The sequence below is a fragment of the Schistocerca serialis genome, chromosome 1 (assembly GCF_023864345.2).
Source record: "Schistocerca serialis cubense isolate TAMUIC-IGC-003099 chromosome 1, iqSchSeri2.2, whole genome shotgun sequence".
Taxonomy (NCBI): domain Eukaryota; kingdom Metazoa; phylum Arthropoda; class Insecta; order Orthoptera; family Acrididae; genus Schistocerca; species Schistocerca serialis.
Genome location: NC_064638.1, coordinates 829,831,567 through 829,848,432, shown reverse-complemented (window position 1 = coordinate 829,848,432; position 16,866 = coordinate 829,831,567). Strand labels below are relative to the sequence as shown.

General features: G+C 39.3%; 1 protein-coding gene across 1 annotated transcript in view; it reads right to left on the bottom strand.

The window, feature by feature from the left end:
* Positions 1 to 6,286, bottom strand: part of LOC126484723 (uncharacterized) — an 83,089-nt gene extending 76,803 nt beyond the window's left edge. Inside the window, exon 1 of the mRNA XM_050108321.1 lies at positions 6,208 to 6,286. Within this exon, the coding sequence (XP_049964278.1) occupies positions 6,208 to 6,247 (40 nt within the window). The 5' untranslated portion in view covers positions 6,248 to 6,286. The remainder of the gene's footprint in view (positions 1 to 6,207) is intronic.
* Between the last annotated feature and the right edge of the window lie 10,580 nt (positions 6,287 to 16,866).

Genomic DNA, 16,866 nt, shown 5'->3' with positions numbered 1-16,866 from the left:
ATCTTTTTAAATCTCATAAAGCCATTCAATCAGATAAGCCATGCACTGCTCTTTCAGAAATGGAAGGCATGCAGCATCAGACAACCATCATTTGAACTTCTATGGAAAAAGAGAATGGACCCTTCTCACAATAAGGGAAAGGTTCCTTATTACCCATATATCTATGCTAAAAACTCTTACAAAGAAGATTTGTCTGTAATGCAGATGTTCCTTCTTTTATTAATTTTGGGATACAAAACAAGTTTTCAACAAAGAAGGATTGTCAAACATAGTTTTACCAAAGACAGAAATTATGAGAACAATGCCATTTCTACACATTTGTAATAATATTTTTAATTTATTTGTTGAGAAGGACCTGTAAAATCACAGAAAAATATCAGCTAGATTGTCAGGGTATGCAAGATGTCTTAGAAACACAGGTAACATTTTGTAAGTGTTTATGCAAAACATTAACTCTGTTCGGCACTATTAGTACTCACAACATTAAGTATGAAGCAGAGGAGGTAAAATACATAGAGTTTCTTAACCAGAAGTTACACATGGAATCAAGAGGGTATCCAGCATGTGGTTGGGAAGAGCAGCTATCTACTCTGCCAAATAGACAGACACATGACTTCAGGGGAGCCGATTTATAAAAAAATATTGTGGGGAGGGGGGGGGGGGGGCATACTGGGGGTCTTACCCTGAGAAATTTACTAAATTTTAGATGAAAAATAGAAAGTTTCAAAGATTTTTTAAGCATCTTTAAACTCAGGTATGTCATTCTTTCGGAGTTCCAACAATAAAAGAAATAAAAAAAATTTTAAAAATAAAAAAATCGAGTTTACATCTTTGTGCCCTCTAATTTCTAGACCTTGTTGGCATATAAATTGCATGGTAGTAAAATTGTCTCATGAGCTAAACAGCCTCTCTTCACATCACTGTCTAACTGTTCATTCAATTGGGAGGCCACACTTTGGTTAGTGATAGAATTTAGTTTCAGAACACCTTATTTATGCGTAAACGTATTTTCATGAAGATGGAATTTTTCCAAAGCCTTTTTCCAGTTAGAAAACCCTACAGAAGTAAATGAATCTTCTTTTTTTGAAGAAAATTGTATCAGATTTTTAGAATCTGCCTCTTTGCAGGATTTGCAAGAAACTTTTTTGGTAGATGCTTCATATTCTAGCCATGTATATTTGATCAACCAAGACTTCTGAAATGATCTTCTCTTACCAGATTTTTCAGGTTTCTGCTGTGCCTGAAGACAACAATGCAATTGGTGACACAATAATTGTTGGAGATTGACTTGCAGTATCACCAACTTCCAACTGCGCCTCTATGGTAACAAATTTATCCATTGCAAACTTAATTCACAATACACTAAGAGAGTAAAGTAAATGAATAAAATATAGTCATATAAAATAGTCCACTAGACACTAAAGCCAGAACATTAAACATGTCTGCAACATGCACTGAACGAAACTATTCACACTGAATGATTGCAACAGCAGGGTGGGCTTCATATAGCCGCAGCATCATAGTGTCTCGAAGCTTCAAGGCGATGCAAAACGGAGGGTTCCAGGTGCTTTTGCTCTGGTTCTTTTGATGTTGCTGCAGCTGCAGCACTGGCCCACCGGTGGCAGACTTTACCCACAGGGTCGCACACCAGGACAAATTGTAAGTGTGCCCGCAGCACCGTAGCACTATCAAGATTCTCACCACCCATTTTCAGTTAATCTGCTTACTACCATAATAATTACTTGTTTTAACTCATTCCTGACTGTATTTTAAAAGTTAACTATCATCAAACAAGGAAAATAATAAATTCCAACATAATTTTGTGATTTTACAAAGCATTATACAACTAATAATTTTCTTAAATTATTGGGGGGGGGGGGGGGGCGTCCCCTCAAATGAATTTTTGAGGGGGCTCGAGCTCCCTTAGGCCCCTTGGAGTCGGCACCTGTGCATGACTGCAGTATCGCTCAGAAGAAAGCCAGAAGATATAGCAGAAAGTCATAGTTGTGCCCAGAGCCATTTTTGATGAAACATCAAAACTATTTCATCACTCTTCATGAAACCGAAATGAGCTGCCCACCCTAACTCAGATCCTGGGTATTCTCTTACATGGAATTTATGTATTGTTAGAATGATACGAAAATATTAGTTCCTTTTATTATGTACAGTCACCTTATGAAATTCTTTGGACACATCTGTTGAGAAGGACACATCCGAATGAGAAAGAAAATCTACAACATGATCAGTAAAAGAATAACATAAATTTTATTTTATAGTGACGGATACAGCAGATGGATGTGGAACTCTCCATCACTGAACACTGCCTTAGTAACAGAAGAAAAATTGTACCCTACAACAATGAAAAGTCACAGTTACTCAAAGCAACTGAAGGAGTTCCCCAAGGATCAGGACCTTTGGCACTGCTATTTATATTATTTGTAAACGATCTGTTGTGTTACATGCCATGTAAATTTTTGCTTTGTTCAGATGACATTATGTTCATAAATAATGGAAAAAATGTGAATGAACAGAAAGAAAGAGCATCTTAAATCATCAAATATGTTGTTTAATGCTATTGATTATGAAAAAACTGAATTTTATTTTCAGTTTACCTAATGCTGACACTGAGTACACATCTGCTGAAAGCCTTGGCATATATCTGGATTCAAAATTAACTTGAAAGATTCATAAAGAATATATACATAAAAAACTACCTCACATCATCCTTTTGTGGGATCCTTCATTATAAACAAATAGTTGCCTTTTACGTATAAAAGAAATGTGTAACAGATGTATTGGCAGCCTGAGGCTGTCTGTATGTTAACATAAAATTCATCAAATACTGGAAATAGATACACTTACAACTAGACTTATGATAACAGAGTACAGTTATGAAAATCTGCTATCAACCCATCAGTATAACTTGAACCCTAAGCAAAATATTAGAAAAGATATTACAGTATGATTAGAAAACTTTCTTGCCAAAGAAAAAGTATTACACAAGATCCAACATGGCTACTCAGCATCATCTGCCACACACAGTATTTATGAAATTAAATGAGACAGAAAGGGAGGCATGTTTATTCCCAGATCTATCACATACATCCTACATGGTGTCAGACAAGCTGCTACTTGAAAAACTGGAAATTAATGATATCAGAGGAATAACTAAAATCCTCTTATAGTTATACCTACAAGACAGATATCATGTAACACAAGTCGCACACGAAGTGGATAACATTATTAAGAAGTACAGTTCCAGTCCAATTATAGTAAAGTGGTGTGGCTCAAGAGTCAGTTCTGGGACCTTTATTGTTCATGTGAGTTAATGACCTACCTATAGAACACAACAGCAAAGTACTTGACTACACAGATAACAGTATAATTGTAAATAGGGGACACAATATGAATGATCTGGTCCAATATTGCTCTGGTATCTTATTTGGATTGATGAATTACTTTTAAAATAATCGCTTACTCTTAAACATCAACAAAACAAGTCTAATGGACTTTCAGATATACTACCAACTGAATGAAGTGGAATACAATGTTGTGTCTGATGAAGGGATAGGAATGAAAGTGGATGCTAAAAGAACTTTCTTGGCATAGTGTTAAACTGGCATCTCTCTTGGGAGCATCATATTGGCTTATTGAGCCAAAAATTAAAAATATCAATTTACACAAAGAGGACAATTCACGAGTTCTTAATTATGAGCTAATTGACATTATCTGCTATGCTATAGTGCATCCACAATACAATATGGGATTGAAGTACAGGGGTGCACTGCTGCCAAGTATGTAAACAGGGTATTCATCCTTCAGAAAAGGCAATAAAGATCATGTGTGAGCTTAGTTATAATGGGCCTTCCAAAGGGAGTTTCAAAAGTAAGAATCTACTATTACTGTCATCAATATATATTTATAAAACTGTTCAACTAATTTTAAAATACAGGCAGTACAACAGCCCAAATTGAGGTGTGCACACTTACAATACTAGGAGGGACTAAGATAATCCTCTCAAAAGATACAATGAAAAGTACAGAAAGCAGTCCCTATTACATGCAGATCAAATTTTATAACAAACTTTCAAACAATTTAAAAAGCTCCAGTGGAAGCTGCTTTGAAATGGCACTGAAGGAGTTTCTTACCAATATATGTTTTTATAGTATCAAGAGATTCCTTTCAGAGGTGTAGAATACTTTCAGTTGTGTAAATAGTATTTTTATGTACCAGTAACGAAGCTACATATTTTTATCTTTATTGTTTGTAATTGTTCCCACAAAATTATGAGAGAAAGTGTAGACTAGGTCCACAAGCGAAAACAAATCCTTGCATTTGTCACTGGAGAACAAATACATAGACACATAAATAAAGTTTTTTGACAATTAAATTCACAAGCACTTCTAAGCAAATGCCTTCTAAACAGAACTCAAAAGTAGCTGACATGAAAAACTCTCCACACCCTTGAAGAACATGAAAACTGTTGGAAAAATTATTAACTATGTTGCTAAGTAATGTTGAGACTGATTTTACCTTTTTACAAAAATTACATATTTGTTCTGCATAGTGCTGGTATGCATTATATACAATAAGCAAAAATGTTTTCTCTAGCATGTCAATCCGTCATCTAAAAATAATTTTTAAAATCATTCATGATGATATCACCTGCATACTGAAGTCTGAAGATGAATGAATAAATGAATAATAAACACAGTAAATTAATGAAATAAACAAAAATTAGCTATCATTAAATGTCTTTTTTTTTTTTTTTTTTTTTTTTTTTTTTTTTTTTTTTTTTTTTTTTTTTTTTCATAGTGAAATGCTGTTTGCTCCACTCCTTGTTGATAATCAGGGGAGAAAAATTTGCTCATAGCTTTGGCAGATACTAAGAGTGACTCTCAGGACTACACAGCGGGAATCAGGTGAAGTCAGGATGTCAACTGTCTCACACTTATCCTGTAGTTAACCACATGGGTGCAAAATGGTGTGCACATTCAATATCAGTCACAAAATGTGATTGAGATGCAGTACCAGTATTCGTTTTCACTGCTTGGAAAAGATATGTGTAATATAAGTAAATAACAGCAGTCAGTGTACAAGAACAACATATACAGGCATAAACATGAATTGCAAATTAATGAAGAAAAGCAAGTGCAAGGGGCAAGATGGAGTGAAGAGTTACAGTAATGTTCAGAATAAGAAGAAGATGAAGGAAAGAATTGGAGAGAACCAGACGTCTGTATTACAATGAAGGCACACTGGATTAGAGATGTTGTAGATTGGGGGTGGGGGTGCAGGAGACAGAGGGAGATGAGAAAGAGATGGAGGATGGGGTGGGGGTTGGGTTGGAAGGGGAGTGGCAATGACAATGTATTGTCTTAGTGTCACTGCATTTATATTATGTTTTAGTCTTCACAGTTCTATTACTGGTATATTTATGCAGTTGTAAACTTTTTATTTATGGCACAACTCGTAAGTTTCTGAGATAGGACAACACGTTTTCATTTCGCTTGTTTGTTTTCTGCCACATACGTTCTTGAAATGGGCTATAACAGACTGAACTCATTGTGCTAAATAGTGTGTTCACGATTTTTAAATTTCTTGCAAGAAGAGAAGGCTAATGAGCGAAGTATGTGCGGTGAAAAATGAATAAAGTTTTGCGCTTCAAAACAATTGTACGGGCGCGTTTCTTCAACACTAGTTATAGTAGGAAATCAGACAGCTACAAGACGTCGTTTTCAGTTGACACACTGCTGCAATGCGCCTGTATCGTGCTAAAGAACAACAAACGGAAGGGTGTTAGTGTGTGGGGAGCGCCTATTGCTACTACTTCAACTTAGGAAAAGACGGTAGGCACACAAACAATGTGAAAACCAATCGGCAGGTTCCGCGATCGCTGTTGCACGTTATTCATTATTAAAGTGGGTCGACGGTGGCGGTAGTTTAAAGGAGGAAACTGCGGCGGTTTCATCGAAATCGACGTCACGACGAACTGGCACAATGGGGTGGCCTAATCGGCTGTTGAGTTAAATTACAAGCATTCTCATCAGACATTTTACAGCTGCACAAGCGCACATTGGTACAAGGAGCACATATGGGGTCGCGGAAGGAAAGACACGGATACCAGCGCTGAGACAGCTTACTGTCGACCAAAACTGATTATCTGGCCAAAGCGACAGCCGATGTGTTAACCTGGCTGTGTCTCACCTGACGCGAGGACGCAGGAGAGAGCAGCGAGGCGCGCCATTCCGTGCGGTGAGCTAGCGGACACGAGACTACCGCGCCGTGACCGAGTCTGGCGGAAGAGCGGCGCGGCTCGCGATCAATATCGCGGCACGCTGCCGGCGTTCGCACTGCCCGCTGCATGACGCTCACCGTCATCGTCATCGTCATCGCCGCCGTCACATCCTCGTGCACAGTTCACCCAGTGTTGTCAGAAAGTAACTGCAAATGGATCATACAGCCCACTCCAAAAATATTACACTGGCACTGAAAGATCATACTTTTTAGTTTTCACTCTCTGCCCACATACTACCATCTCGGCCTTACTGATGACGTTAACCCTCTAACCGGAACATCTTTCATTCGGCAGTAAGACGGAACATCGGTCTGCTAGGCAATTAAATCTCTTAAGGGGGGTAGGACGTCAAACGGGCCGACTTCGAGGAGAGGCACCACAGGACATTTTAATTTTCACTGTCTATACTTTTACAAATAAATTCATAAGAATTTGTCAACATGACCAGGAAGGATTCAGGATTCACAGTCGTAGCAGTGGAAGTTCAAAAACACGAAAAAATAATATTTTTTAAATATGAAATATCATGATTTTTTCTCACTTACTGTTGGCTGCATTTGTTGCTATAGGTACACTTTTCTTCATAAGTAAGACAGATTCTTCGATGAATTTTGCACAGCTTGCAAACCATACTTACAGGTGTATGAAACTCTAGAACTTATTTAATCTATGGAAAAATGAATGGGCTGTTACGTTTTAAACTTCGTGTTTAGAGGAAACTCGAATTTTATAGTTAATTATCTCAATTTTTACCACAGTTTTTAACAGATTTGGGAAATTCTAGAGTTTCATACACCTGCAAGTATGGTTTGCATGCTGTGCAAAATTCATCGAAGAATCTCTCTTACTTATGAAGAAAAGTGTACCTACAGCAACCAATGCAACTAATACCAAGTGAAAAAATGATGAAATTTCACATGTAAAAAAAAATTGTTTTGTTATGTTTTTGAACTTCCTCTGCTATGAGTGTGAATCCTGAATACTTCCTGGTCATGCTAACAAAGTTTTATGAATTTATTTGTAAAAGTATAGACAGCGTAAATAAAAATGTCCTGTGGTGCCTCTCCTGCTCCAAGTCGGCCCGTTTCACGTCCTATCCCCCTTAAATTATACTTCAAATGGCTCTAAGCACTTGGGACTTAACATTTCAGGTCATCAGTCCCCTAGACTTAGAACTACTTAAACCTAACTAACGTAGGGACATCACACACGTCCATGCCCGAGGCAGGATTCGAACCTGCGACGGTAGCAGCAGCGCGGTTCCGGACTGAAGCGCCTAGAACCGCTCGGCCACAGGGGCCGGCCTCTTAAATTATATTTTTCTCCCGCTTTTTGATTTTTGCGCACTTCAACGCCGTTTTTGTCACTCTTCAAGGTATGAGGCGTGTTTTTTTAAGTAAGTACCGTTTTGAAATTAAAAAAAAGACGTGCTAAGATATCTCAACAATTTTATTTTTACATGAAAGCCTGTACCTTAATTTACGCACTGACGCCATTACAGTCTGATTCTTCCTTGTTTACTTTATATACTGAGTGTTTAAGATGCCTCCGATAATCGTGAGTCCCGCCGACTGTGAAGTACGGGCTCTTATAAGATTTCTTAGTGCTAAAGGCCTAAAAGCGATCGATATTCATCGTGGGATCTGTGCAGTTTACGGAGAAAATATTATGAGTGATGGAATGGTAAGAAAGTGGGTGAGGGCATTTAAAGATGGCCGAACAAATGTGCGTGATGAACAACGGAGTGGGCGTCCTTCGGTCGCTAATGAAAGTTTGGTGCAGGAAGCGGACAATAAGGTGAGAGAAAACAGACGCTTTACGATTTCCTCCTTGCGGAATGACTTTCCTAATGTTTCTCGTAGTGTTTTGTACGGCACTGTGACCGAATACTTGAATTACCGAAAATTGTGCGCACGTTGGATACCGAAAATGTTGACGGATGTGCACAAGACCAAACGTTTAGACAGTGCATTGACTTTCCTTGAGAGGTACCACAACGACGGTGATGATTTCTTAAGCAAAATTGTTACGGGCAATGAAACATGGGTGGCCTGCGTCATACCAGAATCAATGCAACAGTCCATGGAAGTTGAGCAAGGGCATCGTTTTGCTGCAAGACAATGCCCGTTCGCTTGTGGCGAATCAGACCAAAGATCTCATCACATCTTTTCGATGGGAAACTCTAGATCATCCTCCGTACAGCCCCGATCTTGCGCCCATTGACTACCATACGTTCCTGAACTTGAAGAAACACCGGTAAGCGTTTTCAGGACGATGACGAAGTCAAAACAGTGGTGACTCAGTGGTTAACAAGTCAGGCGGCAGACTTCTACATGTAGGGTATTCAAAAACTGGTACGTTATGACAACTACCTCATTATTGACGGAAATTATGTAGAAAAGTAGATTAAGGTACAAGCTTTCATGTAAAAATAAAATTATTGAGATACCTTGGCACGTCTTTTTTTAATTTCAAAACGGTACTTACTTAAAAAACACGCCTCGTGTAAATAAACACAATTATAAGTTTTTAAACCTCAGCTTTACTGCATTACAGTTGTAAATAGATAGAGAGATGCCGAATGAAATGCGTTTGGCTGTCAAGAAAGCAATACGTGATGTCTTCAACGACTACCGTAGCAGAATATTGTCAAATGATCTTTCACAACCCAAAGAAATTCTGATCGTATGTAAAGTGGCACCAAAATTAGTGTCTAGCACCCACCGAATGAAACTGAGAATAAAAAAGCAAAAGTTGAATGCGTAACTCCATTTTAAAATGTACCTTCACAAGGGAAACCCCAGGAGAATTACCACAATTTAATCCTCGTACTACTGGAAAGATAAGCGAAATCAATAGTATTAATGTCCAGTGGTCTTGAGAAACAGCTGAAATCGTTAAAACTGAACAAAACTCCACTGCCCGACGGAATCCCTATCAGAGTCTATAATGAATTTGCAGTCGAGTTAGCACCTTTCCTAAATATAGTCTGTCGTAGATCCCTCGAACAACGTGCCCACTTATAACAAAACTCCACGGCCCTACGGAATCCCTATCAGAGGCTATAATGAATTTGTAGCTGAGTTAGCCCCTCTCCTAACTATAATCTGTCTTCGACCCCTCCAACAAAACATACCCAGTAATTAGAAAAAAGCACAGATCACGCCCAGCTACAAAAAGAGTAGCAGAAGTGATCCAAAAAACTATCGTCTCATATCCGTGACATCGATTTGTTGTTGACTCTTCGAACGTATTCTGAACTCAATATAATGAGTTATGTTGAAAAGCATTAACTCCTCCATGTCAGCCAGCATGAATTCCGAAAACATCGATCATGTAAACCCGACTTGCACTTTTCTCACATGACTTACTGAAAGATTTGGATCAAGGTAATCAGGTAGATGCAGTATTTCTCGATTTTCGAAAAGCATTTGACTCAGTAGCACTTCTACGCTTATTGTCAAAAGTGCGATGATATGGGGTATCAAGTGAATTTTGTGACTGGACTGAGGACTTCTTGGTAGGCAGGGTGCAGCATGTTCTCTTAGGTGGAGATTCACCGTCAGATGTAGAAGTTGCTTCAGGTGTGCCCCAGGGAAGTGTGTTGGGACCCTTGTTGTTCGTGCTGTACATTAATGAAATTGCAGACAATATTAAGAGTAACATCAGACTTTTTGCAGATGATGGAGTTTTCTATGATACAGTACTACTTGAAAGAAGTTGCGTAAATATGCAGTCAGCTCTTGAGAAGATTTCAAGTGGTGTAAAAATAGGCGACTTTCTGTATGTGTTCAGAAGTGTAAAACAATGCACATTACACAACGAAAAAAATATAGTATACTGTGACTATAATCAGCGGCGGCTGCTGTGTAAGGGCATAAGATCACGTGAACACCCAAACTTTTGACATCTTGTGGATTTATTGGTTATTTTTCTTTGAATGCTGTTAAACGTAGCAAAGATGCAGTAATCTGAAATCAATTTACCGCGCTATGCCACATTGCTACCTCTCTGGACTCTGTGAAACTCGGCATTGGGGGCACTAGTACATCTTCAGTTGTGCCTTATGGGTAAAATACATGCGAATCAGATATGTAACGTGCACGGTTCGTGGCGTGCACAGCTTGGTCTTATCTCTGAACTACAAGTTTATGTCAATGCCACTAGATGGTGGTACACTACAGAAGACCTTTATTTCCATTCGCTTGGTTATTGGCGCAAATGCCGTTAAGTGGTAGCACAGTCGTCAGGTACGGCAATTCACTCGATGTGTAGTAAAATTAAATGGGACGTCAGTATATTTTATAGTTAGACTGATAGAAAAGCCTATTTTGTGGATTTCTGAATCAGTTATAGTATATTATGTTTTGAATTTTATCATACAGCAATCATTTTGTATTCCTAACAGAAGAGTGCACCAGTTTAGTTGGTTTCATTCACCTGTAGTCATCTGACCATGTTGGTAGGCATGGAGACGCTATTAACTGAATTTAATCACTTGTATAAACAGCAGTTTGTTTTTGAAGTTCGTTGGGTATAGTTTCCTTGGCAGAACGGACACGAAACAGTGAATCGGCTTTCGTGTGCAGTGCCAAGATGAACTCTGTTGAATCAATTTTAAGGGCTAACAGAAAACTAAATTACCAGGACGAGTTGGGCGCGAAGGAACTAGGGCCCCTCAGACCAGATCTGTTGATTGAGAATGTGACAAAATCAAATAAGTCTGACTGCAAGCGAACATTTAACAAAGAAGTGTACAATACGTATATGTGGTTACGTGGATGCAACGCAAGACAGGCACTGTATTGTTTCTCATGTCTGATTTTCGCTTACACAAAAATGCGGACATTGAACTCTCAGTGCTTGGTAAAGTGACCCTCAGTACTCAGCTTGACAGTGGACTGTATGTAGAGAGTCTGTCAGGAAACATAACGAGCAGGTGGACAGGAACAGACACATCTTCTCCAAATAGACTGCAAAAAACTTTGAAGGGCGTTTGAGTTAGCTTTACGTGCTGACGATGAAAGGGAAGGTTCAGAAAACCCAGAGGTGTTTCGTGGGCTTGTAAATTTAGTAACAGCTGTTCTCGGCTCAATGAAGGGACGTTTAGAAACTGTAACTGTGTTTAAAGGTGCACACAAAACAGTTCAAAATGAAGTTGTAGATTGCATGCCAAGCGTATGCAGAGAAATAATAACTCAGGAACTTTTTAAGTGCGCATGATTTGGCTATAATGTCGGACGAAACAACAGATGTGTCTACCGTGCAACGGTTGGTGATTGCGTATAGATACGAACTTCACGGCTCTGTTGTTGAGAGATTTTGGGGATTTCTTAACCCTCAAGCACAGGAGGTCGATAAATTATTTAAGGTGATAAATTCTGAGTTGCAAATGCATGCAGGTGGAAAATGGTTCAAATGTCTCTAAGCACTGTGGGACTTACAATCTGAGGTCATCAGTCCCCTAGAAATTAGAACTACTTAAACCTGAATGAGATTTTCAGTCTGCAGCGAATGTGCGCTGATATGAAACTTCCTGGCAGATTAAAACTGTGTGCCGGACCGAGACTCAAGCTCGGGACCTTTGCCTGTAGCGGGCAAGTGCTCTGCCAACTGAGCTACTCAAGCACGACTCACGCCCCGTCCTCACAGCTTTACTTCCGCCAGTACCTCGTCTCCTACTTTCCAAACTTCACAGAAGCTCTCCTGCGAACCTTGCATAACTAACACTCCTGGAAGAAAGGATATTGCGGAGACATGGCTTAGCCACAGCCTGGGAGATGTTTCCAGAATGAAATTTTCACTCTGCTTTCGAAAGTAGGAGACGAGGTACTGGCGGAAGTAAAGCTGTAAAGCTGTGAGGACGGGGCGTGAGCCGTGCTTGGGTAGCTCTGTTGGTAGAGCACTTGCCTGCGAAAGGCAAAGGGTCCGAGTTCGAGTACTTAAACCTGAATCGCCTAGAACCGCTCGGTCACACCGGCTGGTTCATGCGCATGGAAAGAAGGGAAAGGTGGTCGCACAATGCTATGAGGTGCTGCTATTGTGAGTGGAGGCATTAACGTTGTTCAGGCAAGGATTAAGCAGGTATATCATAGGGATTATTACGTTCACTTCTATGCACATCAATTTAATTTGGTCCCGCAAAAAGCTGCATCTATAAAGCAATCTGCTAGAATATTTTTTTTCTAGTCTCTCCGGCTTTCCAGCTTTTTTCTCCCGGTCCTCAGACAGAACAATTATGCTAGACAGAGTTGTGCAAACGAGACTACCACGGATAGCAGCTACAAGACGGGTGTTTAACATTCGGGCAATCAACACAGTTAAAGAGAACGAGGAATGTATCGTCGAGTGTTTAGAAGAAATTACGCTCTCTGATCGTGCAGATGACAAAACCAGACGAGAACGTAATGGTCTCCTCTCCAATCTGAAAGACCCTGAGTTCTTATTTTGGCAAGAATTTTTTCACAGGATCATGCCACATGCAGACATACTCTTCGGGAAACTGCAATATTGGAATCTTGAAGCATTAACACTAAAGACTTCAATCATAGACTGACCAGATTGCGAATCATACTAAAGACTTCAATCATAGAGTGATGGAGACATTTGCACGATTGAAATACAGACACATGGGTTTTCTTTACAAATAGGCATGTCAATCATGCTGCAGAAAAGTTTTCTCTATTTAATGTGTACCTACAGTGCAGTGTACCGTGTATTAATATCAATTTTTGTGTGGACTAAGCCTATACGGAAGGATAGAACATTTCATAAGAAGACATTATGCCGTTTTCCTGCTTTAGAAACTAAGATTTGGCGAGTGATAAAACTTAAGTAATATTAGTATTTGGCTGACGAGACAGGAAATAGTGAACGCTTTTACATTATTTCATTCTTGCTCTAAACTCTATTTAATTATCTACAAAACAAGACAATTTCATAAAATCAAGTCTTCCTTTCGTCAGAAAAGTTATGCATTATTATTATTTCTGTTATTTTTATTATTAATAATTATTATTATTGGCAGAAGCTGCAGTTGTATAAATTTGTTCATAATCATATCTATTATACAGCAATGCCTTTAACGCATTCAGGTTGATATGAGTCTAAAAATTTGTGAACACTCAAAATGTGTATTCACGAGCCGCCACTGACTAAAATGTCAGTGGGTCCCTGTTGGAATCGGCCAACTCATACAAAGACCTGGGTGTAACACCTTGTAGGGATATAAAATGGAATGATCACATAGGTTCAGTCATAGATAAAGCAGGTGGTAGACTTCTGTTTATTGGTAAAATACTGGGGAAGTACAATCAGTCTACAAAGGAGATTGCTTACAAATCACTCGTGCGACCCATCCTAGAACATTGGTCAAGTGCGCGAGACCCGTACCAAACAGGAGTAACAGGGCATATTGAACTTATACACAGGTGTGTTTGATCCATGGGAGAGTGTCACAGAGATCCTAAAGAAACTGAACTGGAAGAGTCTTGAAGATAGACGTAAACTATCCCGAGAAAGACAGTTAAGAAAGTTTCAACAACCCTCTTTAAGTCAGGAATCTAGGAATATACTACAACCTCCTACGTATCGCTCACGTAGGAATCGCTCGCACAGAGGCATTCAAACAACCATTCTACGCGCACTCCATCCGTGAATGCAACGGGAAGAAACCCTAATAACATATACAATGGGACGAAGCCTTTGCCACACTCTTCACGGTGGTTTGCAGGGTACAGATGTCAATGTATATCTAGAGAAGTCACAGGCGTCCGCATAAATTTATACAAGAAGGGGCGAGATTTTAAAATTCCCCTATTTTGTGTAGCTGATTCGGTGTGTATTGTGCGCCTAGAATTAAACTTGACATAGAGTGCACAAAACGTATTGCATCCTGCACTATCATATTTTTCAAAGTGGGTTGGGTACTTTGGAACATAAAAGGTAAGCACACTGAATTTATACGTGCAATATACATCTTTTACATAGTTCATATCAATATAACTATAGATATCGACTTTTGCAGGTTATCGTCTGAAATGACATCTCTATAAGATTAGTCAACAATATCGAGCGAGTTAGGGAATGAAGTTAGAAAATATTCACGAAATTATCTATTAATACATCAATAGTGTTGGGTTGTACTGAAAATGAAAAAAAAAAAAAACTGCAATAGAAAAGAAATGGATGACAGACAAGAAGTCGTGATGGATGCCAACAAAAATAACCAACAAAATACCTTTGTTTCCAACTCTTCACAGTGGAGAAACGGTAATCTTTTTAAAAAGTTCGCCTTGTACACCTTTGATACCATTTACAACACTTTTCTTACAAAACATCGCATCTGGTCAAAGTAATGCATGTTTTGTGATATTTTCATGCTTACTACTTATTTACATTGACTGTTAAAATGTTATAAATCTCTGCTGATCCATCGTGGATACGGGACAGCAGCCAGTAAAAAATTTACCAAAGAAAAACCGCCGAACATGTTTCCCGAAGTTGTTTTTTTTTTTTTTTTTTTTTTTTTTTTTTTGCATGACCAGTTTCGGCATCTCATTAATGCAATCTTCAGGCCCTATGCAATCCATGTATAGAGAATCAGATATATTGATGCTTGATGCACGCATAACCAGAACCATCAATATATGGATTCCGTGAATTTTTTGTGGAGTGTGCACTTCGAAGGCTTGACAAGTTAAGTCTTCGAACTGCACACGCCACAAAAAATTCACGGACTCAAGATATTGATGCTCCGGTTATGTTTTCATCAATGTATCTGATTCTCTATGCATGGATTGCATAGAGGCCTGAAGATGGCAGTAGTGAATGCCGAATGGCGGTTTTTCTTTGGTAAAAAGTGTTTTAAAGGCTGAATGTATTGGGAGTTCTGTGTAAAGAGAAACCGAGGGCCAACATTTGACTAGATGTTTATAGGAAACTGGATGTTTGTAGGAAAACTCGTCAATGCTAAATCTGCTGTTTACTAGAGTCGGAGATTATCATTCCCAGAAGTTCGTGAGAATTCTGCAACGATTTAATATAGTGTACCCAAGATTCCAGATGGGGGCAATTGGCAGTTCCTGATAAACCCCTCCCCCCTGCTGAAATCTTCGAAGGCAGTAATTCTCCTCCTTGACTATAATATAGGACGGTTCCAATAAACGGAGGAGAACTTCCGAGTGCATTGATATTGTTTCAGAAAATGTTATGTATCTACTATTTAATGTAATCAGACTTAACGAGATAGTGACATTTATTGTCAAATCTGAAGCATTTAATCGTTTACTCCATTGGAAGTTGCAGGTGCTTAAACAAGAAATTATCACCTCTGTAATAACTTAACAGCACTATTCGTCAAGCAGCTCCACAGAAACAATCTGCGAGTTCAGTCTCAAAAAATCCACCAAATGAATACGAATGGAACTGTCCTATAGCGTTTTGAACTTTTGTTCAAAATGAACCGGCAATGATCGCATTTCTGCAGGTAACGTATTAAACCTTTTGAGCCCCACTATTGGAAAACTGTTCCCTGCTACCGATAACCGATAATTCGGAACCTCTTTGTTTCTTTTTTTGTGAGTATTTTAATTGCGCATTTCATATCTCATACTATAGGCTACCGCCTTTCTTTCAAATATATGAAACAGGTGTACGCGTGCTGTCTGACTACGGCGATTACTCCAAGCTGGAAGGAGACAGTTCGCAGTGGCACAGTTGCTCACCCCTTCTTTATCAATTTTGATAGAGTTGTCATTCTGCTCGGTAGTTACAGGGTTATAATTATTTATTTCTGAACAAAACCCCGTTGTATGCTGCCTTGTTGATTTCATCTCTTACACGTAAGGCGTCATCAGAAGATATTTTGAAATATTATTAGTCGTCCACTGCAAGCCCCCCCCCCCCCCCCTCCAACGTAATGGAGGATTAGAGGATTATATCAGGTTTATTTCTTTTTGAATGATCCTAATACATAGGACGATTCAAAAAAACGTTTACAAACTGACATGGCACATTGGGCATACATCAAAGATCACGAATCACACAGGAACTGGAATCGCAAACGTCATGAGAGGTCGCTATGGTCACGTGTGGACTGGCATCGTCGGAGCCTGTTTAATTCGGCCATACATTCTACCAGACTGACTTGATGGCCTCACATCTCTCGTATTCCTGCGAGAGGTTCTGGCGGACATGCTGAATGATGCCCCGTGCCTACTCGTCGCCGATCCGATTTCACCATGACGCCGTCTCCAAGCATTCCAGTAGGTAAGTACGAGCACATCTGCAGAAAATCTTTCCTGGCTATTGGATTGGTCGTGAAGGAGCAGTCGCATGGCAACCACGATCACGCAATCTGCTCCCAATCGATTTTTTCGTATGGGCTGCCTGAAGGACCTTGTGTATGAAACATGTTACATCGGCAGAGGACCTAGTGGGTAGGATTGTTGCGGCAGAGGATGTCTTCGAGACAAATGGTTCAAATGGCTCTGAGCACTATGGGACTTAACATCTGAGGTCATCAGTCCCCTAGAACTTAGAACTACTTAAACCTCACTAACCTAAGG